General features: G+C 44.6%; 1 protein-coding gene across 1 annotated transcript in view; it reads left to right on the top strand.

The window, feature by feature from the left end:
- The first annotated feature begins 522 nt into the window (after positions 1–522).
- UBE2H (ubiquitin conjugating enzyme E2 H) overlaps positions 523–27765 on the top strand; it is a 63289-nt gene continuing 36046 nt past the window's right edge. Inside the window, exon 1 of the mRNA XM_087968955.1 lies at positions 523–915. Within this exon, the coding sequence (XP_087825081.1) occupies positions 893–915 (23 nt within the window). The 5' untranslated portion in view covers positions 523–892. The remainder of the gene's footprint in view (positions 916–27765) is intronic.

Here is a 27765-nt window from a genome sequence, read left to right as displayed (position 1 = left end):
TGGCTGTTTTTCACACTTACAACCATTGCGGTATCTGCCTGTGAGTGAACAAAATCCAGACTCTTGGCAACTGACTCATATTTATGATGGTTGCTGGTGTCCCCAAGGTCACGCAGTCCCCTTTTGCGACCTTCCGGCAAGCAAAGTCCAATTGGGAAGCCCCGATTCCCTTAAGGACCCTGATGATTCACTTAACGACTGAAGCGATTCCCTTAACAACCGTGGCAAGAAAGGTTGTCGCATGGAGCAGAGCTCCCCGAACAAACGGTCTGGTGGAGCCACGGAAAGGATGGCCTCCGCCGTGGTCGTAAGACGAGGACCACATGGATTAGAACCCATGTCTGAGGCCTGGAAAGAGGTCCGAAGCCTGAGCAGCGACGGGAGAAAACTACCTCTCCCGGCATGCCTCTCGGGAGGAAGCCTCCTCCCCCTCCTCCCCATGGAGGGCGTGGCTCCCCTCCGCCCAATCAGGCGAGCCCCGGGCGATGAGGTCACTGTGGGTGACGTCAGGAGCCCAGCGAGAGGTCTTTGGCAGAGCCGAGCGAGCGGCCGAGAGAGAAGGCACAAGCGGCGATTCGGGTGCGGGCGGGCGCAGGAGGAGGAGGAAGAAGGAGAGGAGAAGAAGGAGAAGCCAGCGGCGGCAGCGGAGGGGAGCGGGGGGGCAACCGCGGGCCAGGAAGAGCCGGCTCGCGAAGGGAGGGGCCGCGAGGGAGGCCTCCGCGCAGGCGCACCGCGGGCCCCCTCCCCGACGAAGCGACTCTCTCTCTCTCTCTCTCTCCCCCCACAAGTCCCCGCGCGCCGAGGGATCCTGACAGGCCTCGCTCGAGACTCCGCCCGGGAGGGGCCGCCGGCCGGGGGGCACCATGTCCTCCCCAGCCCGGGCAAGAGGCGGATGGACACCGACGTGGTCAAGCTGTATCCTTTCCTGAGAGAGAGAGGGGGGCTGTTGTGTGTGGGGGGAGGAGGGGGACTCCTTTGACCCCCCCACTTTCTCGCCTTTGAGTCGAGGGGGAGGAAACAAACTGGGGAGTCCCCTCCCTGGAGAATGCCTGAGAACGGGGGCCCCTTGCAGAAGCAAGGAGAGGGAGGGGGCTCCAGGAGACCTTATTTTTGGGGGAGGGGCTCCAGCTGCTGGGGATGAATGGACACCCCCTTGGGGAACAGGGACCCCCTCCACAACTCCCCCAAACTGGAGAACAGGCCCTGTTTCCTCTTCCCCACCCCCTCCCCAATCTCCCAAACTCCTGATTTTGCCCCTTGCCCAAAAAGGGGGAGAAGAACCAGCCCCAAATTGGGTGGGTGGGTGGGGGGTTGTCACAGGTTTGCAAAGGAGGAGGAAGCAAGAGAGCTGGAGAGGGGGGTGTCTTTGGCCTTTTTTTTTTTAAAGAGGGGAGGGGGTGTTAAGGTAGCCAAGAAATAAATAAATATATATATATATGTAAACACCTTTGAGAGAGAGAGAGAAAATGGACACACACACACACACCAAATTCCTTCAGGGATATATATCTGTCGGGTAAACCCACCAGGCCTCAAAAGAGGCCCTATGGTGGAAAGCCCCCTCCCCAAATTAACCCCCCCCCCCAAAAAAAGTGGGCTCCTTCCTATTTCCCCCCTTTGAGGGGGTGGGCTTAAGCCTACCTTCCCCCCTCCAGCCCCGAACGGGAGACATTTTCCTCCTGCTCGGTGTCAACAACACCCTTCTTAGCTTGGCCTGCAAAGAGAGGCCTTTTTATTACCAAAAAAATATTTATTTCTCCTTTCCTTCTCCCCCCACCCCACCCACCATTTCCTGGAAATTGCTGAGGTGTCACCCCCTCCTCACAAATGAGCAAATAATGGAACCCCACCTATCCTCACCTTCCCCAGCCAGCTGCTGCTGCTGCCCCCCCAGCCCCCCCAGTTTCTCCCTATAGAAACCACTGGGGAGAGGGAGAAAATCACAATTCTCTTTATTGCACAGTCTCTTTGGGGCTGGTGTGTGTGTGTGTGTATGTAGGGAGGTGGGGGGGACATGTTATTGTCCTCTCTATCCTCTCTGGTGGTGGAGGCATTTATCTCAGATTAAACAAGCCGGGATGGAGGGAGAAAAGCAAGAAAGCTGGTCTATTCACCAGTTTTTCAATACCTCTTCAATTTTTTTTTTATTATAATAATATAATAATACACAGCTCCCTCCAGCAGCTTCCACCCTCAACAGCTAGCTTGCATATATAGCCTGATTGGGGAAGGGTGGCTACAGGCCAGAATGAGTTGGGGGACAACCAGGGGTTTTTTTTGGGGGGGGGGGTAGGTTGTTGACAGTTAATATTGGATGATCCTTGTCTGTTGGTGTGTTACTAGTTCCTTAATTTAGTTTGAGGCTGCTGTTCAGGAAGCAGCCAAATTTAAGAGGAGGGGTGATGTTGGAAATTAAACCTGGTTAGTGGGCCTGAAATAACCGTGGTTAAACCAGGCTTGGGGAAAAAATGCTGAAACTCGTAGCCCCTCTTCCTTCCCTCGTCCTGCTGCTGGTTTTTGTGTGTGTGTGTGTGTGTTTATGTAACGCTTCGCTGTAGATTTCTCTCTAAAGAATCTGGATTTATTTGTTTTTCCCCTATTTTGTTCTTGGCCTAATAAGATTTGACGGTGGTGCCTTTGGATATGGTGGGCTTGTGGGGGAGGGGGTTCAAGGAGGGGGGGGGGGAGAAAGCTGCTGAATTATTATGTTGGTTTGTGGAATTGTTGTGTTACTCGTCCTGTTTATCAGGTGGTGGGAAGGGGAAGACAGATTGGTTGCAATTGACGGGAGAATCAGCCAGAAATGCACTTCGCAGATGTTTATTGAATGTGTTAACCTCTCCCTGGAGAATTTAATTTGTGAAGGAATTAGGTATGTAAAGAGGGGGCTGGGGGTTTACAAATAGCCTTTAGTTGGGAGAGATAAAACAAACTTACTTAGATTGGGGTTTGCTGGGGTCAAATTGTTATTTTTATGGCCGTGCGTGATGTTTTAGCTTCTCTATGTTTTGTTTGGGAGGGGGAAAAAAGACCAACAGCACAAAAACAACAAAACCTGTTCTTTGATAATGCACCTAGATCTTCCTTTTTTTAAAAAAATATATATATGTTGTTTTTAATAAATAGGAAGTGGCTTGTGATTGCAATGGAATCAAAGCTATTTTTATCCGGGAATTGCATATGCACGTCCTCCCTCCAATAACAAATGGCATTGGATGGTTAATTTCTGCGGGTTGGGGAGAAGGCTTAGAACTCCAGCTGTTCGGTGACAAAAATTCTCATTATATCTACATTTTTGAACAGATTCTGGGGAGATGAGCCCCACTGGTGCCGTCGTCTACCAATTCCCTCTTCCCCCCCCCCCCTCTTCACTTTGTGGCTTGTGATGTTAAGAGATCACAGTGGGCTTTGTAAATATATATATATATATATATATAATATATTTATATTATATAGATATATAGATAGATAGATAGAGAGAGAGAGAGAGAGAGAGAGAGAGAGAGAGACAAAGAATAGGAACTGTGAAATATGTGTATGTGAGATTCCGTGTGGCATATATATTGGTGGTATAGTTGCGGTTTAATTTGATGGTGGATTTGAGGGGGGGGGGAGGAAAATAGCCTGGCATTCTCTCCCGTTGGACGATTAAGCTGCTGGTCTTTTTCTGCTCAACAAAAGAACCATAGAGATTCTTTGGGAAAAAAGCTCTCCGGCCAGGCCTCTGATTATAATTCTCGGTATTTTAAGTGAGCTAGGCCAATTTCTCCTGGGTCTGCAAGTTTTTGTGTCTTATGTATGGAATGACAAAATAGATCTCTTTTGTTGTCTGTGGTTAGCCCGGCTCACTTTTCTCTCTCTTTATAGTTAAAGGTTTGGTTTGCGCAGGCCTTGGCTACTGCAACCCAGCCTGAATCTAACCATGTTTTAACCAGGAAGGTGCCGTGGAGTTTGGATTCGGGCTTAGTTCCAAAAGAAGGCTCTTTTCCTTAAATGGGCTTAATTTCTTAGATAATACCTGCCACTCTGGGACGCCGTCGCCTTGTTGCTCCTGGGTGTTACCCGAGCTCTACCTCCTTTTTTTGTTGTTTGTTTCCTTCTGCCGTTCCTGCTTTTGAAAGTACAGCCTCTTTTGCCCTGTAATCTTGAATTTCGGGCTGGCAAGCCAGTCTTTTGACTTTGCGACGACGACGACAACGGGATGTGGGTAGAGAAAATAACCAACGTGGCCTTTGCCAGCCCAGCCTTTTGGGAGCTGCGTGTCTCTCTTTGCTAGTTTGGGCTGGGTTTTGTTTTTGTTTTGTTTTGAGCCCCCTCTTCCCGGCCTTTCCTATTTTTTGCCTCTGGCTGGGCCAAGGCCTTGGGGACAACCCCCTTCCTTGCAAGCCAGGAGTTCTCGAGGTTGGTTTACCGTAGCCTCTCCCCCTCCTCCGTTCACAGGGGGACAAAACTTCTTCCCCGTGTTTAAAAGGAAAAAAACAAAACAAGCCAACCTCATTTGGGTAATTTCAAAGGCTCTTGAGGTGCTCTGAGTCACCGGTGGCTGCTTGTTTTTTGTTTTTTTTTGGATGCTTTCTCTCCAGCGGCAGTTGTGCAAACCCCCTCTGAAAAGAAGAAGCCCGACGTTTTGAGTGTGATTTTGCATGGCTGCTTCTTTTGGTGTGTGTGTGTGTGTGTGTGTGTACCTGCTCCCCTCTTTGTTAAGTTGGGTCAAAACTAGGCGCTTCCCCTGTTCCTTTCTGGGCGCCTTGATACGGAGGTCGGAAGTGGATGCATGCAATTTAAAAAAAAAAAAAAAAGTTTTGCAAGTTTCTCTCCCCCTTTTTTTTTGGAAAGGTTTGGGAAATTTAAACCTGGGCCTTGCAGGTTTGTCAGCGGGGGGAATGCAGGTCCTCTTTCCTTTCCCCTTCCCCACCGGCCCGTGATCCCTTTCCCAGGCTGGAAGTGCCCGGATAAAATTGCTTGTTTTGGAAAAGTGTTTGCAGGCAAAAACAAAAGAAGCCCCCCCCCCACCTCCTCCAGCTTAGAAATCAGCTGATTGGCTGTTCTGTTACTACCCGGAAATGGAGCCCTGGGCGGAAAACAGCCCAAACAGCTGATGGAGTGTGTGACAAGAGGGTGTTTATACACCCAAGCCAAGGGGGGGGCCGGGAAAGAGGGTGCGGTGGGAGGTTTGTCTGAAGGTTGCAGCCAGCCAGCGAGAACAATCTGTGCCAGGTCAAGGCTTTAGCTGGGGCCCGGGAAGCAGATGGCGTTCGATCAGAAGAGAGCTGGAAGGGAACTTGGAGGTCATCTAATCCAACTCGAGCACCCTCTACAAATTTCAGACGTGTGGCTGTCCAGTCTCTTTGTAAAAAAAAAAACCTCCAGTGTTGGAGCACCGACAACTTCTGGTGCCAAGTTGTTCCACTGGTTAATGGCCCTCAAGGTTCCTCCTTAATCCCAGGTTGCTTCCAACCTTGATTCGTTTCCATCCGTTGTTTCTTCTCCTGCCTTCAGGGGCTTTGGAGAATAATTTGACCCGGTCTTCTTTGTGGCGCCCCTCAAATATTGAAATACTGCTATCATGTCCCCCTCTAGACTAGCCGTAACAGTTCCTGCAACCGTTCTTCATGTGTTTTAGTCTCCAGGCCTTTGATCGTCTTAGTTGCTCTTCTCTGAAAGTCTCAACGTTTCCCCCCCTTAATGTGCAATGTTCCTTTTATGGCCCACAGTCTGGTTAAAATTAAACTTTAGAGGCAACCGCTCTGCTGATTTTTTGTAAAGGCAAGGGGATGTAGATGGTCGAGTGGCCATCTTTTATCTTCAATCCAAAGAAGTCTTTCTTTCTTTCCCACCTTTATTATTTCTACAAATAACTCCAGGTGGCAAGGAAATCTATCGCACTGTCATCCTCCTATTTCCCCCACAACAACCCTGTGAGGTGGGTTGGGCTGAGAGAGAGGGACTGGCCCAAGTCACCCAGCCAGCTTTCATGCTTAGGATTGGGACTAGAACTCACTGTCTCCTGGTGACTGGCCCAAAGCCACCCAACCGGGTTCCCATATGGCTAAGGTGGGATTAGAACTTTCTGTCTCCTGGTGATTGATCCAAAGTCGCCCAACTAGAACTCACCATCTCCTGGTGACTGGCCCAAAGTCACCCACCTGGCTTTCATGGATAAGGCGGGACTAGAACTCACAGTCTCCTGGTAATTGATCCAAAGTCACCCACCTGGCTTTCATTCCTGAGGCGGGACTAGAACTCACTGTCTCCTGGTGACTGGCCCAAAGTCACCCACCTGGCTTTCGTAAGGCGGGACTAGAACTCACTGTCTCCTGGTGATTGGCTCTGAGTCACCCACCTGGCTTTCATGGCTAAGGCGGGACTAGAACTCACAGTCTCTTGGTAATTGATCCAAAGTCACCCACCTGGCTTTCATTCCTAAGGCGGGACTAGAACTCACTGTCTCCTGGTGACTGGCCCAAAGTCATCCCACCTGGCTTTCATTCCTAAAGTGGGACTAGAACTCACTGTCTCCTGGTGATTAATCCAAAGTCTCCCAACTAGAACTCACCATCTCCTGGTGACTGGCCCAAAGTCACCCAATTGGCTTCCCATGGCTAAGGTGAGACTAGAACTCGCCACTCACCCATCTTCCTTTTTGTAGCCTGTCACCCAACTAGAACTCACTGTGAACTGGTGACTGGCCCAAAGTCCACCTAGCCAGCTCTCATACCTAAGGCGGGACTAGAACTCCCCGTCTCCTGGTGATTGGCTCTGAGTCACCCAGCTGGCTTTCATGGCTAAGGCCGGGACTAGAACTCACCACTCACCCATCTTCGTCTTTGTAGTCTGTCTCATAGCCAGGTATAAGCTGCCTGGGGCTCTTCTTAATTCCATTTTATTCCGAGCTACTTTTTCAATATTCCAGGATGAATGGGTGGAAACTCAGAAAAGTCCAAAGGATTTTGTGCATCGCATCTATCCAGAAAGTTGGCTAGAGGTGTTTGTGGGAATGCTGGGTTCGTGGTGGATTTTTGTTCCTGGCTTGGCGCAATTGTATTCCAATTTTCTTTGCAATCACATTCCAATTATAGGTTTACATGGGTTTTCTTCTCCAGGTGCTTATTTGAGTCCATTTTTTTCCCCTTGGAAAGGGACAGTTGTAGACGATTGCTGCTTTTTCACTCTTTTTCTCCAAAATGGGAGTGAGAAGAGATGCCAGTTATCCAAAAGAGGGCACAGATTGTTAACAAAAAAGCTGCACAATTCTAAAAAAGCAGCAAGACCTACAATCACAATTGGGAGTAGGATTTCCCTTGCTAAAGCAAGGCGGTTGCAAAGCGAGTCGCACCTGGTTTTACCTCCTTCCCCCGCCAGCCACAGTCGTTAAGTGAATCCAGTGGTCGTTAAGCAAATCCACCTTTCTTCCCATTGACTTTGCTTGGCAGCAGCTGGCTGGGAAGGTTACCACAGATGATCACATGACCTGTATAGAGGCCAAGCGCCTGAAGTTTGATCAGGTGACTATGGGGATGCTGCAGTTGTCATAAGTGTGAGGACCAGCCATAAGTTCCTTTTTTTCTGTGCAGTTGGAACTTCGAATGGGTCTCGAAATGATTATAAGTCGGGGACCATCTGTATATTTCTTAGCATTCTCAGGTTCAAGCAGTCCTTGGCTTAATGACCACATCTCAGCCCAAAGTTTACGTCCCTAAGTGAGACATTTGTTACCTTTTGCCCACTGTTCTTGTCGCATTTGTTAAATCAATGCAGTTGTTCAATTAATGACTCATTCGTCCCCCCCCCCCCGTTGACTTGTTGCAAAAGGGAATCACGACGTAACCCCGGGACACTGCAACCGTCATAACTGTGAGTCTGTTTTCAAGCACCCGAATATAAATCCCCTGACCACGGGGATGCCACTGTGGTCGTTAGTGTGAAAAAAAAAGATTGTGATTCACTATTTTCAGTGCTGTTGTAACTTGGTCACTAAACGGAACTAAATGTTTAGGTCACTAAACGAACTGTTGTAAGTCAAGGACTATCTGTAGTAGGTTAGTCCCTTCCAAAATAGTGTTTTCTCCAGTTTTCTGCAGAGGAAATTATGGCAATGGGTTATTTTTTTTTCCTGATGCACAAGGAACCATGTTGTGTTGTCTAAATTGACTCCAGCAAGATTTCATTGGGCTCTTTTGTACAATTTCCACTAGCTGTGTGTGTGTGTGTGTGCTTAGATAAAATATCCCCAACCTGCAAAACGGCAAAAATGCGACACCAGATGAGATTTAGCTTTTGTAAATTCTTCTTTCCTTTGTGGTATAGTTTTACTGGTGCTCATTGGCTACATTTTTCCTGGATTGTGAAATTATTAAAATTTCATTTTTGTGTCTTGGGAAGGCACCTTTGGTTGCCTTTGGAACAGGTGTTGGCTCCCATGGAAGAGCTGAAGTATTTTTAAGCATGCACCTAAGTGTATCTTAAGTATTTTTCTTTATAAGTGGCAGAGACCTAAACCTTAGATATATATGCACCTGTGCTACAGCAATTGCACCATGGCATGAGATCTCTGGAAGGATTGGTACTTCGGTCTGGGTGAATGGTAGAGAGATTTAACCCACATGTTAATGGACACGATTCCGGGTGTAAGCCCTTTTCCCAAAACGATGATTCTTTCTCATTTCTGCTTTGTTTTTTTAATTAATGTCATTAATATTTTATGTGCCACTTTTCTATACCATTGCATTTCTGGCTCATAACGTATCGTGCGAATCCATCCAAGTAGTTGATTCCAAAATCCATGCAGCATTTACATCTATATGTATTTATATTATTTCTATATCTATCTATCTATCTATCTATCTATCTATCTATCTATCTATCTATCTATCTATCTATCTATCTATCATCTATCTAATGTTTCTGTCTGTCTGTCTTATCGCATGTCTGTCTGTCTGTCTACCTCTCTCTACCTGTCATGTCTTTATTTTATGTGTCTCTCTAATGTCTCTATCTTAGGTCTGTGTCTCTTGTCTGTCTACATCTATCCATCCATCCATCCATCCATCCATCCATCCATCTATCTATCTGTCTATCTAATGTATCTATTTGTCTTATCACATGTTTATCTTTCTCTCTACCTGTCTGTCTGTATACCTATCATGTCTCTATCTTATGTCTGTTTGTCTGTATCTATATCTATCTAAGGTATCTATCTAAGGTTATCTATCTATCTATCTATCTATCTATCTATCTATCTATCTATCTATCTATCTATCTATCTATCTATCTATCTATTGTTTCTATCTGTCTGTCTTATCACATGTTTGTCCATCTCTCTACCTGTCTGTCTGTCTACCTATCATGTCTCTATCTATCTTATGTCTGTCTGTATCTATCTAAGGCAGGGGTGGGCAAACTACGGCCCGCGGGCCACATCCGGCCGATTGGTCTGTCCAATCCAGCCCGCCCTGAAAACAAATCACTGGGCGTGGCGTATTGCCTGTGCCGCGTGGCCCCCAAAGCTGCAAAACAGTGCGGAGCGCTCTCGGGGGTAGGAAAGAAAAGAACTTTGCAAAGGCCTCGGCTGGGAGTTCAAAATCACCTTCGAGTGCGACCTCTCCGAAGGTGAGTCCCCGCGATCCCCTTTTTTTCCGGGCTTCCAGGCTGGTTTGCAGGCTGGAGCGTCTTCCAAAACTTCCAAGTTTGCAGGCTGGGGCGTCTTCCCGAGGAGCGGAAGGGTCCGCCCGGCGATGGCTGCTTAAACTTTGCTCGGGCGGCACTTAAAAGCCTGCTCCCAGCACCCAAGCAACTTCCCAGCAACTTCCGGCTTCCTTTTAACTCGCGGGTGCTCGGGCCTGGCCCCGAGCCATGCGGCGGAGGAAGCCCGGCGGGCGGGCTGCTTGGAGGAGGCGACCCGGCGGTGCTCCGGCAGCAGCAACAGGCAGTTCCACCGGGCTCCGCTCAGGTGTCCGGCTGGGGCTGTCAGGAGTTGCTACCGGCGCAGCCAGCTCGTGCGGCTCAGTCCCGCGTTGCCTTGGGAAGGAAAAGGCAAAACCAGGAGCCGCTGAGCCTGAGCCTCCGGTGCCGCTGCTCCCGTTGCAAGCACCGCCGCGGCTCTTCCCTTTTGCCTTTCCCTTCCCCAGGCAACGGGACCGGAGCCGCGCCGGCGGTAGCAACTCCTGACTCAGGGGGCCTCCAAGGGGAGGAAGGAGGAGAAGAGGGGGAAGGGTGGGGTGGGCGATTCCCAAAAAATCTTGTGCTGACCCGGCCCGTCTGTCAAATTTTAAAAGTCGGCCCCAAGCCAAAAGTTTGCCCACCCTGATCTAAGGTGTCTGTCTGTCTGTCTCTGTCTTTCTTTCTTTCTTTCTTTCTTTCTTTCTTTCTTTCTTTCTTTCTTTCTTTCTTTCTTTCTTTCTGTCTGTCTGTCTGTCTGTCTGTCTGTCTGTCTGTCTGATGTCTCTATCTTACGTCTCTGTTGGTCTATCTATCTAATCTATCATATGTGTCTGTCTACCTCTCTGTCTAATCTATTCATTCATTTCTCGACTTACAACCACAATCAAGCCCAAAATTTCAGTTGCTAAGCAACACCGTTCCTAAGTGAGTTTTGCTCCATTTTATTAACCTTTCTCGCCATCGTTGTTAAGTTGTTAAATCACTTCAGATGTTAAGTTAACAACACTGTTGTTAAAGTGAATCCGGCTTCCCCGTTTTTGCTTGTTGGAAGGTCGCAAAATCGGATCCCATGACCCCTGGGACGATGGAACCGTCCTAGGTACATGCCAGTTGCCAAGTGTCTGGATTTTTTTTGATCACGTGACCATGAGGATGCTGCAGCGGTCATAAGTATGCAAAACTCACAAGTCACTTTTTTCCCCTGCTGTTGTAACTTTGAACAGTCACTAAATGAACCGTTGTAAGTCAAGGACCGTGTGTGTGTGTTGGGAAAGGGAAACAAAATGTTTTAGGAAATGGCTTCAGCCTGGAATTGTCTCCCTTAAACTATTTTTTTTATTAGACTTGCTGGCTGCCCATCTAGCCTAACAAACTTGTAATGAAATATATAATTTAATGAATTAAAAGTAGGAATCAAATCAATTGAGCCCTCCTCCCAGATCTGTAGAGGGTAACAAAATATAATTTGAGCATTAAAACAAGGAAACATTTACTAATTTATAGAGAACCAAGTCCAGGATAACCTATTGGTAAACTAACTATTGCTGGTTTAGATTTATAGGCCACTTTTGCTCTCAATGTATCTAAGGTGCTTTTTCTTCTGTTTCACTCACAGGGGTTAATATAAAAGGCGATTGCTGTCCTGAACGGGTGGTGGTGGTTGTTTTTAACCCAACCACAATTGCATTAACGGCTCTCTAGAACGTTCCTGCCATTTGTCTTTAAAACACCCTTTGCAGAACTGAGTGAAAAGCTGGCTGAGGAATTCTGGGAGTTGAAGTCCACAAGTCTTAAAGTGGCCAAGGTTGGACACCCCTGCTCTAAACCGAGATTCCTTCTGGAATTGCTCTAATAGTGAGACGGGTAGCAAACAAATTCAGTAAGCAAATAAAATAAATTTATCTCCTGCCTGCTATATATACCCGTATACATGTAGTCCTCAATTTACGACTGCAATGGTGGCCCCCCCACCCCAATTTTTGTTGTGAATTTTGCCTCGTTTTGTGGCCCTTTTTGCCATAAGTGTTGTTAAGTGAATTGCTGTGCAGTCGTTAAATTAGTAACACGGTTGTTCAGTGTTAGGGTATTGACTCTGCGCGTCAGAAGGTCGCAAAAGGGGACCGTGTGACCAAACCGGGGACACGGCAGCCATCGTAAATGCGAGTCTTAATTTTGATCATGTGACCATGGGGGATGCTACAACGGTCACACTTGTGAAAAATGGTCACTTCAATGTCGTAACGTCAAACCGCAATTAAATGAACTGTTGTAAGTCGAGGACTACCTGTATTACATACGATTGGTGGCTTTGAAAATTAGTGTGTACAAGAGGTACCCTGGAAGTGATAGATAGATAGATAAATAGATAGATAGATAGATAGATAGATAGATAGATAGATAGATAGATAGACAGACAGACAGACAGACAGACAGATAGACATACAGATAGATAGATAGACAGATAGATAGATAGATAGATAGATAGATAGATAGATAGATAGATAGATAGATAGATAGATAGATAGATATAATGTAGATAGATAATATAGATTAGATAGATAGATGATAGATAGATAGATAGATAGATAGATAGATAGATAGATAGATAGATAGATAGATAGATGATAGATAGATAGATAGATAGATAGATAGATAGATAGATAGATAGATATGGGCAGATAAGATAGATAGATAGATAGATAACAGATAATCAGAGGTGGAAGGGGCCTTGCAGGTCATCTAGTCCAACCCCCCACCCAAGCGGGAGACCCTACATCATTTCTGACAAATGACAGTCCAATCTCTTCTTGAAAGAAAGATAGTTAGATATGGGTAGATAAAATAGATAGATTAGATAGATTAGATAATGTAGGTAGATAATGGGTGGATAAGATAGATTAGATAATGTAGATAGAAAATATAGGTAGTTAGGTAGGTATGGGTGGATTAGATAGATAGATTAGATAATGTAGATAGATATTGTAGATAATATAGATTAGATAGAAAATATAGATAGATAGATTAGATAATGTAGATAGATATGGATGGATGGATAGATAGATAAATAGATATGGGTGGATAAGATAGGTAGATATGAATAGATAGATAATATAAATAGATAATATAGATGGATAGATATGGATGGATAGATAAATAGATATGGGTGGATTAGATGGATGGATGGATGATAAATAGATTTATTTCTTTGAAAACAAGAAGAGACTTTGGATTATTTGCTTGGGGGCAAAAAAAAGAAATAAGGCATAGAGCAGAAGTGAATTTGCTGTGGGAGAATAGATAGAAGGTAAATTGGAGGATATTTCATTTTGGAAAGAAAATTACAAAACTGACGCCTTACATTTTGTGCATTTGAACGTTTCCTTGTGAACAGATGCAAACTTGGGGCTTGGAGGGGAAGCTGGGCGAGGCCCCTCTTTGTGAGGCTTTTGTCAGCGGTGAGAGACGTTTAGAATTTTTCTTTTACAATCGCCCGTTCTTCCTTGTGCAACGTTATGCTCGGGTTTTGGTGACACAAGATACCCCCGAGTGAGTCAGACTTTGAAATTCTGTCTTTATTTTTCTCTTTGTGGAACAAAATAGTCATACAATCTGTAGCTAATCCGACACCTCCCAAATTCAGTATGTTTCTCAACAAACAAATCATCCTAAACAAGGGAGGCAAAATTCAACCTGGGCCAAAAATAATAATAGTTAGATAATTCATAAAGAGGTTGATTTACTCTGTATTCTTCTTTAATTCCAGCTCATTGAAATGTCCAGATATATGGAATTTGTTGAAGAATAATACAGAATAAATCAACCTGTTTATAAATTACCTAACTATCATTTTTGGCCCAGGTTGAATTTGAATTTGAATTGTTTCTTCAATTTTATTTTATTTTTATTTTGCGGAAAAAAGCACAACTGATGTGGCCAAACCTTTATTGTCTGGATAGCAAAGGAGAGGCATGTTTACAACAATATTGTAAGCGCCGAACATCATTTCGCAGAGGGGCAGCTCTCTGATTAAAAATTCATATTTTTAATCTGCGATTAATGAGTTGTCTGAGCAGGCTGATTAATTGCTTATGTGATCTCAGCTGTGCGTGAATTGCAGCTTTCCAAGATTTTACCTTGTTGCTCTTTAAAAAAATAGAAAAAGAAAAAAAGAAAAGAAAGAAATGAACTTACTGGGTTCTTTCTGAGTTTGTGGCCTGCTGGAAAGGCCTTTGGCTTTGATTTTTAAATTCATTGTCTCATTGGTGCTTTGTCAGTTTGATTGTGTCTTCCCACCACCAACTGAAGCCTTGCAAACGTAGACTTCCAAGAGAGGACTGCATCTATTTATAATATCATTAAAATGGATATTTGGGGCTGGAATAGCTTAATAGGAAATTGCCTTAAAAGAGCTTGCAGCCCAAAGCTTTTTCCAGCTTTCTTTCTCATCCCTTTTATAATAAGGGTTTGTTTGTATATGGGTGAGTGGGGGGTTTCAGCCTAATTAAGTGGAGAGCAGGAATTGAATGAGAGCAATTAATGCATTAATCAGGTATGTGAAATGCATTTTTTTTTTTTTTTAGGATAGAAAAAATACTTTTGCTGCGTGGAAAGGCTAAGGCTTTGCTCTCCAGAAATAAAACGCGGGGCCCTCGATTTGAGCCTTGCTTTTGTTAATTTATTAACCAGATAAAAGATGGGGATAGCGGCCTTTTTTTTTTCCGGGTTGGTGATCCCTGCTTGGGGAAGGCGCGAAGGCTTAGGGAAGATCGTGAGAGATCTAGTCCGTACTTTGTGTTGTGAGCAAGGGTTGTGGAATCAAACTACTTGGGTGGATTCATGCGATAACGAACCAGAAATGCAATGGTATGTGGGGGGCTTCCTGCCTGAGCAGGGGGGTTGGACTAGAAGACCTCTAAGGACCCTTCCAACTCTTGTTATTCTGTGGAAATGGTATATAGGAATTCCTGCTTCCTGCCTGAGCAGCGGGGTTGGACTAGAAGACCTCTAAGGTCCCTTCCAACTCTGTTTTAGTTTAGTTTATTGTCATTGCACCCCGTACCACGAAATTAAATACCATCTTCAGTGTACATTGTGACTATGAAAATAAACACAAACACTCATCTTTCGCATTCTGTGCAAGCTGAATTGAAAACCCCTGATGTTGCATTAATATTGCAATAGAATACTGTTATTCTATAGAATAGGAATTGGAGTGGAAGGGGATAGACAATTTTGTCTGAATTCCTGCCTGAGCAGCGGGGTTGGATTAGATTTAACCTCGCAGGTGCCTCCCAACTCTGCTCTCCTGTTAAATAAGCGATATATAAGTCTTAATTGCTATTGCTTGTCCTGTTGCTCAATGGTGGTTTGCAAGTTACGCTGAGTTTGCTCAGGAAATCCAATCATGGCTGTTGAGGACTCACCAGGCCTGTTCCTGGTAGGTTTTCTCAAGGATAGCTGAAGAAAAAATAGGGGTCTAAGTAGTCCTTGGCTTACAGACCATTTGTTTAGTGACCGTTTCAAAATTTGCAAGGCGCTGGGGGGGAAAAAAAAGGAGACATATCTGTTTTTCACACTTAACGGCCGTTGTCACGTGATCAAAATTCAGGCACTTGGCCTCCGAACTTGCATTTATGATGGTCCCGGGTTGGTCACGTGATCTCCTTTTGCAACCTCCCGCGGAAGCCAGATTCACTTAACAACCGGGGGTTACTGACTGATCGACGGCAGCGATTCCCTTAGCAACGGGGGGCAAGAGAGGTCGTAAAATGGGAGAGAGAACCCATTTCAACAACCGCCTCGCCTGGCCGTGGGAATTTTGGGCTCCGTTGTAGTCATAGACCGAGGACTTATACCTGGAACCAAAAAAGAGACTTAGGAACGTTTTAATGGCAGCCAAGAAGCCTTTAGCAAAGTTTTCCCCGTCTCTTCAAGGGTGCTGCAGGGAATTCTGGGAGATGCAGTCCCGACACATCTAAAGGGTGCCAAGTTGGGCAAAGGTGTGACAGGAAGCTCCAAATGGAGTAGTTTGGACTTTGCAGCTTATTGATTAAACTGCTGGGGAGCGTTGCTTCAATGCTTATTTTTAACCTTCAGTAGGAGAACTGGAAGAGGTTCTCTTGCCAATAACGTCCCTTTGTCATTTCACGATCTCAGGAGCCTGTTTTCAACTCTTCCCCCTTATCCTGTCTTGTCTTCCTTATCGGTCTTTCTCGATTTTTGGCAAGTTTAAGAGGTGTGAACTCTAGGAATTCTGTGAGCTCTAGGAATTCTCCAGCCAGCCTCTTCTTCCTATCTACCCCAAGAGTGCCATGATTGGCACCCAATTCGGTCTGGAATAAAAAATAGAAAATAGAATAGAATAGAAATAAGAATAGAATAGAATAGGAATAAGGATAGAATAGAATAGAATAGAAAAGAATAGAATATGGAATGGGAGAGTAGAGTAGAATAGAATAGAATAGAATAGAATAGAAAATAGAATAGAATAGAATAGAAAATAGAATAGAATAGAACAGAAAATAGAATAGAATAGAATAGAATAGATAGAATAGAATAGAATAGAAAATAGAATAGAATAGAATAGGAATAGGAATAAGAGTAGAATAGAATAGGAATAAGGATAGAATAGAATATGGAATGGAGAATAGAATAAAATATGGAATGGAATAGAATAGGAATAAGAATACAATAGAATATAGGAATAAGAATAGAAAAGAATATAAAAATAGAGTAGAATAGAATTCTTTTATTGGCCAAGTGTGATTGGACACACAAGGAATTTGTCTTGGTGCAAAAGCTCTCAGTGTCCATACAGGAAAAGAGACATTCGTCAAGAGTCAAGAATCATTAGGTGCAACACTTAATAATAGTCATAGGGTACAATAAGCAATCAAATCATACTAGGAAACTATGGGGTCTTTGGTGATTTCTGAGCTTGGTGGTTTTCTTGCAGACGTTTCCTGACCCAACTAGGGAACATCATCAGTGCTGGGAGGAAGGGAGGGGTTTGCCCTGTTTATATACAAGTGGCTTGTTTGTTGGGAGTTTGTTAGAGGTTCCTCCTTGATTAGGCTATTGTTTATTGTTAGCTTCATTGTCTGAGTTGATAGCTTAGGTCAGAAACGGTTTAGGGTATTGTTTACTACTTGATTCAAGTATATAAAGAGAGAGCAACCCCCCCCCCTTCTAGCACTGATGATGTTACCTTATTGGGTCATGAGACGTCTTCAAGGAAACAACCCAGCTCAGAGAGCACCAAGGAACCCACATTCCTCCTCCTCTCTGCAAACTCCACTCCCTTTCTACCACTGATGATATTCCCTAGTTGGGTCATGAAACGTCTGCAAGAAAATCACCCAGCGCAGAGAGCAGCCAGGACCCCACAGTTCTCCTCCTCCTCCTCCTCCTCCTCTCTCCCCTCCTCCTAAACCCAACCCCCTTGCAGCACTGATGCTGTTACCTAGTTGGGTCATGAAACGTCTGCAAGAAAACCTCTGCAAGGTTTGAAAGCATTGAGGACCCCATAATCCCCCCCTTCCTCCTCCCTCCTCCTCCTCCTCCTCCTCCTCCTCCTCCTCCTCCTCCTCCTCCTCTCTAGCACTGATGCTGTCACCTAGTTGGGTCATGAAACGTCTGCAAGTAAGCAACTCAGCTCAGAGAGCACCCAGGACCCCACAATGCAATCCTTACCAATATTCTCACGAGAGTTTGCTGATTTCTGTCTTAACAGAGGAGTGGGGGGGGCAGGGGGACACAGCATAAGGCACGTTGAAAATAGCAGCCAGGCCTCCCCCACAAAGCTTCCTGAAAGGTCCATCCATACAGGAGAAAATCCTTGACGTGGTTTTCCTCTTGTCCTGCTTGCTAGGACAGTGGGGGTTGTGGCTTTTTTAAATTCCACCCACCCCGCCCCCAATGGCTGCGATGCTGAAGTGGCTCCTTGCGAGGCCTGTTTCCCTCCTCCAGGAGACGATGTGTGTGTGCATGTGTTGCTTGGGGGTGAGCTCAGTGGGCAGGTCACCTTTGGCCCTCCGTGGGGTGAGAGAGTTGAGCCCCTGGAGGGCTAGAGGGGAGAAAGAAAAATCCAAAAGGAAAAAAAAAACACCAGACCCCCCTCGATGGTGGGTGCCCCCTACGAAGACCGGGCTGATGGTATGAGCTGCGCCATTGTTTGCGCTGGCGGTAATTGGGGATGTCCGGTTGATCATTAATCTGAAAAGCGCCGGGAGGATATTTTCTTCCAAGCCTTTTTTTTTTTTTTTTGGACTAAATTTCCAGACCAGGAGAAATGTCACCCCATTGCAAGATTGAATGCTCCAGAATTAACTTTGCAGACTTTTGTGGTGGAGTTAGCCTAAAGCAGGGACCTCCAACCTTGGCTCCTTTAAGATTTGTGGACTTCAACTCCCAGAATTCCCCAGTCACCATGTCAAAGGTCACTCAGCTTAAAAGGGCTGGCTGGGGAATTCTGGGAGTTGAAATCCACAAGTCTTATACTTGCTATCTATCTACTTTCTCAGTCAGCATGGTCCCAATCTTGGCTACTATTAAGAAGGGAGGACTTCAACTCCCAGAATTCCCTGGCCAGCCTTTAAAGATGAGTAGAGATCAACATGCTTGCTGGGGGAATTCTGGGAGTTGAAGTCTACCCCTCTTAAAATTGCTATCTACTTTCAAAGTCAGCGTAATCCCAATATTGGCTATTCTTTAAGAGCAGTGGACTTCAACTCCCAGAATTCCCAGCCAGCCTTTTAAGATGGGTGGGGTGCAACCTGCTGGCTGAGGAATTCTGGGAGTCGAAGTCCACAAAGTCTTAAAAGTTGCCAAGGTTGGAGGACCCGGGTCTAAAACAGAGTTTCTGAATGTTAAGATGGGTGGGCTTCAACTCCCAGAATTCCCCAGCCAGCACTTTGAAGGTCACCCAGCTTAAAAGGCTGGCTGGGGAATTCTGGGGGTTGAAATCCAAGCCTGTTAGGCTTGCTATCCACTTTCTAAGACAGTGTGGTCCCAATCTTGGCTACTTTGAAGAGCGGAGGACTTTGACTCCCAGAATTCCCTGACCAGATGAAAGGACTTCAATATGCTGGCAAGTGGAATTCTGGGAGTTGAAGTCCACCCCTCTTAAAGTTGCTATCCACTTTCTCAGTCAGCTTGGTCCCAATCTTGGCAACGTTTTAAGAGCAGTGGACTTCAACTCCCAGAATTCCCTGGCCAGCCTCGCGTGTTTTCTGTTAAGGTGTCAGTTGCTGGCTGGCATTTTGGTTTTAAGGGTGGCTTCACCCCGGTGGCTGGTGGGTGGTCCCTGTGGTGGGTTGCTCTCACCTCTTTAGTGGTACCACCCGGTTCGGCTCTTAGGGTGCCTCCCAGATCCGCAGCCTTTAAAGAGGAATGTAGAAATCAACATGCTAGCTAAGGGAATTCTGGGAATTGAAGTCCACCCCTCTTGAAAAGTAGCCATGATGAGATCACACTGACTTGGAAAGTGGACAGATTGAGGGTTTCTTTGCTTCCTTTGCAAGCAGCCCAGCGTCCGTGGGAGAATTAGCACGCACGTTGCCTGCACCAGTGGTCTTTTATGGAAACACCCGGGCGGCTGATCTCTCCGAGATCTAAGCAAAGCACATTTTGTTCAAGACGGCAAAGGTTCTGCAGCCAGAGTGAAACCGTATCTCAGAACCCCGGGCAAGTATTTCTTCCTCAAAGAAACGTTAACTGAAGTGAAAAATGAGATTACAATTAAGGATGTGGTAGCCGCTGGCCCTCTGTGTTTTGAGCTCAGCTTGAGTAACTAGGAAGAAATATGGCTGGCTAGTGGAACTCTGGGAGTTGAAGTCCACCCGTTTTAAAGTTAAGGAACTCGGCTTTGGAGGCTGAAAATTTGCCAAGGGACAATGACATTTTTAGCATGAAAATCCTATTTATCAACTTGGGATGGTTTTGAATTCTGCAGGTCGCACAAAATGAACAAGCGAGGTATCTTTGGCAAACCTTGGTTATGTTACTGCTCTGTTTTCTTGCTATGTTTATCTCAGATGCAACCCTCCCACAGGTTACTATGTCTTTGTCAGTTGACAAGTGTGCGTTGTGTGTATCAAAAGTTCCACATTGTTCAAGGCGCTTAAAATCCTGGTGGGTTTAGATGGTGGCTTATTTTAGAAACGGGCTTTGATCTCTCTACGCATTTTCTCAGAGATCTGACCTAGAACATGTTTGTTATCTAGGCTTCCTTTTTTCTTTTCTTTTTAACCTCTTCCGAATTCTCAAGTTGTGTCGGTTTATAGGTGCTCCTCAAGTCACAACAGTTTGCTAATGGTTGTTTATCATCTACCTAACTATCATTTATTGTCTGTCTGTCCTATCTATCTATCTATATCTAATCTATCTAATCTATCTATCTATCTATCTATCTATCTATCTATCTATCTATCTATCTATCTATCTATCTATCTATCTATCTATCTTTTATAATTTATCTACAGTACTTCCTATCTATACCTACCTACCTATCATTTATCATATCTATCAATTCTGTCTATCTATGGTACCTACCTACCTACTTCTCATTTATCACATCCATATGTCTGTCTGTCTATCTTTTTATCTACCTACCAACCTATCTGTCATTTATCATGTCTGTCTGTCTGTCTGTCTATCCACCCATCCATATCTATCTATCACCTATCATCTATCTATCATCTTTTATCATTTACCTACCTATCTAGCTACTTATATACCTACCTATTATTTATCATCTCTATCAATTCTATCTATCTACGGTACATACCTACCTATCTATCTCTCATTTATCACATCTGTCTGTCTATCTTTTATCATCTACCTACCTACCTACCTGTCATTTATCATGTCTGTCTATCCAGCCATCCATATCTATCTATATCTATCAACTTTTATCATTTACCTATCTAGCTAGCTAGCTACCTACCTATCATTTATCCTCTATCTATCTATCTATCTATCTATCTATCTATCTATCTATCTATCTATCTATCTATCTACTAGTACCTACCTACCTACCTATCTGTCATTTTTCATGTCTGTCTATTTGTCTATCCCTATCATCTTTTATCATCTATCTACTACACTGCTCAAAAAAATAAAGGGAACACAAAAATAAGACATCCTAGATCTGAATGAATGAAATATTCTCATTAAATACTTTGTTAATTACATAGTTGAATGTGCTGACAACAAAATCACACTAAAATTATCAATGGAAATCAAATTTAGCAACCCATGGAGGTCTGGATTTGGAGTTACACTCAAAATTAAAGTGGAAAAAAAAACACTACAGGCTGATCCAACTTTGATGTAATGTCCTTAAAATAAGTCAAAATGAGGCTCAGTAGTGTGTGTGACCTCCACGTGCCTGTATGACCTCCCTACAGTGCCTGGACATGCTCCTGATGAGGTGGCAGATGGTCTCCTGAGGGATCTCCTCCCGCACCTGGACTAAAGCATCCCCCAACTCCTGGACAGTCTGTGGTACAACGTGGCGTTGGTGGATGGAGCGAGACATGATGTCCCAGATGTGCTCAATTGGATTCAGGTCTGGGGAATGGACGGGCCAGTCCATAGCATCAATGCCTTCGTCTTGCAGGAACTGCTGACACACTCCAGCCACATGAGGTCTAGCATTGTCATACATTAGGAGGAACCCAGGGCCAACCGCACCAGCATATGGTCTCCCAAGGGGTTTCATCTTGGTACCTAATGGCAATCAGGCTACCTCTGGCGAGCACATGGAGGGCTGTGCGGCCCCCTAAAGAAATGCCACCCCACACCATTACTGACCCACTGCCAACCGGTCTTGCTGGAGGATGTTGCAGGCAGCAGAACATTCTCCACGGCGTCTCCAGACCCTGTCACATCTGTCACACGTGCTCAGGGTGAACCTGCTTTCATCTGTGAAGAGCACAGGGTGCCAGTGGCAAATTTGCCAATCTTGGTGTTCTCTGGCGAATGCCAAATGTCCTGCACAGTGTTGGGCTGTAAGCACAACCCCCACCTGTGGACGTCGGGCCCTCATACCACCCTCATGGAGTCTGTTTCTGACCATTTGAGCAGCCACATGCACATTTGTGGCCCGCTGGAGGTCATTTTGCAGGGCTCTGGCAGTGCTCCTCCTGTCCCTCCTTGCACAAAGGCGGAGGTAGCGGTCCTGATGCTGGGTTGTTGCCCTCCTACGGCCTCCTCCACATCTCCTGATGTACTGGCCTGTCTCCTGGTAGCGCCTCCATGCTCTGGACACTACGCTGACAGACACAGCAAACCTTCTTGCCACAGCTCACATTGGTGTGCCATCCTGGATGAGCTGCATTACCTGAGCCACTTGTGTGGGTTGTAGACTCCGTCTCATGCTACCACTAGGGTGAAAGCACCGCCAGCATTCAAGAGTGACCAAACCATCAGCCAGAAAGCATTGGAACTAAGAAGTGGTCTGTGGTCACCACCTGCAGAACCATTCCTTTATTGGGGATGTCTTGCTAACTGCCTATGCTTTCCACCTGTTGTGTATTCCATTTGCACAACAGCATGTGAAATTGATTGTCAATCAGTGTTGCTACCTAAGTGGACAGTTTGACTTCACAGAAGTGGGATTGACTTGGAGTTACATTGTGTTGTTTAAGTGTTCCCTTTATTTTTTTGAGCAGTGTATTTACCTACCTACCTATCTGTCATTTATCCTGTCTGTTTATCTACCTATCTACCTGCCTATCACTTCCAGGGTACCTCCTGTACGCGCAAATTGTAAAAGCCACCAATTGTATGTAACGACTGAAAGGTAGCAATATAACTGTAGTTCAGGTAGTTCTCTACTTACAACAGGTCATTTAGTGACTGTTTGAAGTTACAACGGTGCTGAAAAAAGTGACTTATGGCCGTTTTTTCCCTCTGCGGTCACATGCTCAAAATTCGTAGGCTTGGCATCTGGCACGTACTTAATGGCGGTTTGCAGTGTCCTCCAGAGTCACGTGATTTTCCCCTTTTGCGTCCTTCCGTCGAGCCAAGTCAGTGGGGCCCCCCCCGATTCATTTAATGTCCGTGACGACTGCAGGGATTCGCTTAACAACCGTGGCAAGGAAGGCTGTAGAATGGGGCCAAGCTTAACTGTCCCTGCTAAGCAGCATCGATTTTGGGGCTCAAAAACTGTAGTCGTAAGTCGAGGACCTCCTGTGTCCCCCGGAAGCCAACTTCTCCAGCACGCGAGCAAGAATTTTTTTAAAAAAATGAGCCTTGAGCACAAGTCTCGGGTGTCAAATCCGGCCAGCGCAGTGCAGGACTATACAATTTTCCCACCTTCCCCATCGAACTAGTAAGGGTTGCGACTGCTTCCTGCCTCTGGTTTGTTTAGCCGCTTGCAATTGACTTAAGTGAAAGTTGTAGATTTGTGGCTGGATTTTGGCCTCCAACACCCCACCCCACCCCCATCATTATGTGGGGGAGGCAGCCGGCTTGTGTTCAAGATACTACAGGGTAATTTTGGCAGGTGAGCTGGCGGATGGATGGCTTCGGAGGGGAGGGAGAAGCCCCTCTCCCTCTATCAGAGGGGTTAGGGTTTGGGTTAGGGTCTCCCAAGAGCGGATGGCCAGAATCTCCGGAGGACTTCCCAACCTCTTCAAACAATGTGGCTTTACCTTGGCAGCATGAAGATGGGTCGACTTCAGCTCCCAGAATTCCCCAGATAGCAATGCTCAATTCTGGGAGTTGAAGTCCACTCACCTCCCCATATCTGACATTCAAAAATACCCCTTTAGAATCTCAATCTCTCTTCTCTCTCTTTCTCTCTCTCCATCCATATCTCTTTATCTTTCCTCCTCTATCTATCTATCTATCGTATCTATGTTTCCATATCTATCTGTCCATCCATATCTATCTATCTCCTTCCATTATCTAATCTATATCTATTCATTCCAGCCATTATCTACCTACCTACCTACCTACCTATCCATCCATATCCCTTTATCTATCTCCATCCTCTCTCCCTCTCTCTCTCTCTCTCTGTCTCCATATTTATCTATTTCTCCATCTATCTCTCCATCCATATCTCTTTATCTCCATCCTCTCTCCCCCTCTGTCTCCATATCTATCTATCTCTCCATCCATATCTATCTCCATCCATTATCTATCTTATCTATCTCTATCCATTCCATCTATCTATCTACCTATTCATTCCATCCATTACCTACCTATCTATTGGGAGAGAGAGACAGATGTCATATATATCAGGATCTATATATATATATAGCAATAGCACTTAGACTTACATACCGCTTTATAGTGCTTTCCAGCCCTCTCTAAGTCAGCCTATTGCCCCCCCAAACAATCGGGGTCCTCATTTTACCCACCTCGGAAGGACGGAAGGACGAGTCTACCTTGAGCCCGGTGGGATTTGAACTGCCAAATTGTAGGCAGCTGGCTGCAGAAGTAGCTTGCAGTACTGCACTCTAATCGCTGCGCCACACTTCAACTTGATTTTCAGGATTGTAAGTGTTGTGTTCAAAGGCATAGGAATTCACGCCACGTGATCCTAAGCAGCCTAGTAGTGTCAGGATACAACTCGTGAGCCTCCCCCGTGGGGCAACATGAGATAGGGAAAAGATGGCACCACCTAAGCGCTTGTGCAATCGCTTGAAGGGTATTCGGCATGACTTGGAGAGATGGCTGTGGGTTATTTTTAAATCGACTCCCTGATAAATAAGCCCTATTGGTTTCTGACACCTAGCTCACTACTAGTAATGTTTAAAAGTTTCCTAGGGTAGGCCTCATTGCAGACAGTCTTCGACTTACAACAGTTCGTTTAAGTGACCGTTCAAAGTTACTACGGCACTGGAAAAAGGAACTTTTGACTGTTTTCCCCACGACCGTGGTCATGTGATCAAAACACTTGGCAACTGACTCACATTTACAACGGTCACACTGTCCTCGGGGGTCACGCGACCCCGTTTTGCGACCTTCCGACAAGCAAAGCCCATGGGCAAGCCAGATTCATTTAATAACCATGTTATCAACTTAACAGCTGCAGTGATTCACTTAACAACTGCGGCAAGGAAGGTCGTCAAAATGGAGCAAAACTCACTTTTAACAAATGTTTCACTCATCATCATCATCTCCTTTTAACGACCCCGTAATCCCTTGCAGGGTGGAGTCTGGGCAACAGAATGGAGCTAGCAGAGTGTTTCCTGGCCGGATGCCCTTCCTGTCAACAGCGCGGAGTTTTGTTCAGCAGTTATATTGTCATTGTGCCCAGAGAGAGAAATAATTGCCTCTGCCTGGGATCGAACTCCCTAATCAGTGTAAAATTTGGGCTCAATTGTCATAACTTGAGGTCGTAAGTCATTTTTTTCAGTGCTCGTCACTTGAGGTCACTAAATGAACTGTTGTAAGCCGAAGACTTTGTATTTTTTTTTTAAAGTGTATAATTGTGGGTCAAAGTTGTTTTGTTTTGTTTTAAATTTTATTTAGTTTCAAACTACATATAAAATTTACATTTTAACAGTTTTGTGTCAAGCGTTACTTATATACTTAAATACAATATTTCCAATTCTTCTCCAAATCAAACCTTATTTCTCTTATCTAACTATATATATATATATATATATATATATATATATATATATATAGATAGATAGATAGATAGATAGATAGATAGATAGATAGATATAAAAACATTTCCCAAACCTCATAGACTCTTCTTTACCTTTTACTTTTCTCGTCAGTCTGTCCATCTCGGCAGCACAATCAAGTATTTTATTTATTATCATATTTTCTGAAGGTACATCTATTTTCCAGCTTTGGGCATAAGCAATTCTTGCCGCTGTTAATATATGTTGAACGATGTATTGGATATGTTTCTTTGGGTTTCCTTTAATCATCCCCAGCAATAGCTCCTGGCTTAAATTCAATATCGTACCCTGTAATTTCTCTTATCCATTTTTTCATTTCCCCCCAGTATTTTTTAACTTTGGGGCATTGCCACCACATATGATAGTATGTTCCATCTGTGAGCTTACATTTCCAGCATTGCGGTTTCATATTAGGGTATATTTTGGCCAATCTCGCCGGTGCCAAATGCCATCTAAACCTCTTGATTAAATTTTCTTTATATGCTGTTGATAACGTTAATTTGCAGTTCTTGGTCCAAATTCTCTCCCAATCTTCTAGCTATAATGCTAGGGTCAAAGTTGTTTTGTGCCGCAACCATCTCAGCCCCACCAAAAAAAGACCTGTTTGCTTTCCATGTTGCTTTGGTCTTCCTTGTCTTTTCCTGTGACTTTGCTTTACAAACCAGGAAAGCAAAATATTTTCTCTTTTAAGTTGGAACGGCAAGGGGAGGAGAGAACCTGTGCGAAGCCATTCATCATCATTAATTACAGAGTTTCTCCTGGGCTGGATGGCTTTTGCGTCTAGTCTTCCCTTGCGGTAACTCTGCAAAATAGGTCAGTGTTCCCATTTTTCAGGTGGTAAAACTGAGGCTCGGGAAAAAGGGAGAGGCACTTGTCCAAGCCAACAAAAGTTTCTCACAGTTTTCTGAAACAGCCTAGATTTTAAAGGGACAAACCCCTCCGCGGGCCCTATTGGGAAGCGCCTTAATTTGACAAGTGTGTTGGGAGTTTTTTTGTGTGCGATAGCGTGCAACTGTATAGTTCGCAGCTGAAAAATATATAGATAGATATATATTTTGAAGACTTCGTAGTAGGCTTTCAAGGTAGAAATTATGTCCTTGGAAGAAGGTCAGGAAATGGGGTAGAACTAAAAAGATTAGGGCAGATTGATCAGCTAAATTCTCGGACAAATTCTCTGTCTCATTCTATTCTATTCTATTCTATTCTATTCTATTCTATTCTTTCCATTCTATTCTATTCTATTCTGCATTTTCATTCTATTCTGCATTCTGAATTTTCTATTCTATTCTCATTTTTGTTATTCTATTCTATTCTATTCTATTCTGCATTTTCCATTCTATTCTATTCTTCTATTCTATTCTATTCTATTCTGCATTTTCTATTCTATTCTGCATTTTCTATTCTATTCTATTCTGCATTTTCCATTCTATTCTATTCTGCATTTTCTATTCTATTCTACATTTTCCATTCTATTCTATTCTGCATTTTCCATTCTATTCTATTCTACATTTTCCATTCTGTTCTGCATTTTCCATTCTATTCTGCATTTTCCATTCTATTCTATTCTCATTCTATTCTATTCTATTCTGCATTTTCTATTCTGTTCTATTCTGCCTATTCTATTCTGTTCTTATTCCTATTCCTATTCTATTCTATTTTGCCTGCTACACCGTCTCAAATAAACTCAGAAAAACCAGGTTAAACGATGAGAGCATGGTTCAGTAGTTAACCATGCATAGTGACTTTGTGCAAATAATAATAGCTCGTCAATTCCCGCCTGCTAATCCCCCCTGAGTCCATATTAAATCGGGAGAAAGTTTCTGGCAGGCATGGCAGCGCCCAGGGGATTTTCGGTACCGATGAGGGAGCTTTTGGGGGAAGGCTTCGATTTAAATAAAGCTAGTTTTTTTTCATGAACAGAAGGGGGATAGAATTAACAGAGGGATAGAATCGAGATCAGGTGAAGTTCTCGTGCCGCTTTACAAAGCCTTAGTAAGGCCACACTTGGAATATTGCATCCATTTCTGGTCACCAGAATATAACAAACACGATGTTGAGACTCTGGAAAGAGTGCAGAGAAGAGCAACTAAAATGATTAGGAGACTGGAGGTTAAAAGAGCGTGTTGCAGGATTTGGGTTTGGCTAGTCTAGAGAAAAGGAGGCCTGGGGGGGACATGCTAGCAGTGTTCCTATATCTGAGGGGTTACCCCAAAAGAAGAGGGAGTCCAACTTATTTTCCAAAAGCATCAGAGGGCAGAATCAAGAAACAATGGATGGAAACTAACCAAGGAGAGAAGCAACCTTGGAACTGACAGTGAAGAGAAGGACCAGGGGAGACAGGATACCATCTTCCAGTATTTGAGGGGATGCCCCAGAGAGGAGGAAGGGGTCAAGTTATTTTGCAAGGCACCCAAAGGAATTAATGGATGGAAACTGATCCAGGAGAGATTCAACCTGG

Source organism: Notechis scutatus, chromosome 6, assembly GCF_049901735.1.
Source record: "Notechis scutatus isolate UNSWTSFEM ecotype Mainland chromosome 6, rNotScu1.2, whole genome shotgun sequence".
Classification (NCBI taxonomy): Eukaryota; Metazoa; Chordata; class Lepidosauria; order Squamata; family Elapidae; genus Notechis; species Notechis scutatus.
The sequence above is the reverse complement of the archived record's forward strand: the minus strand, read 5'-3'. Positions and strand labels throughout refer to the sequence as shown.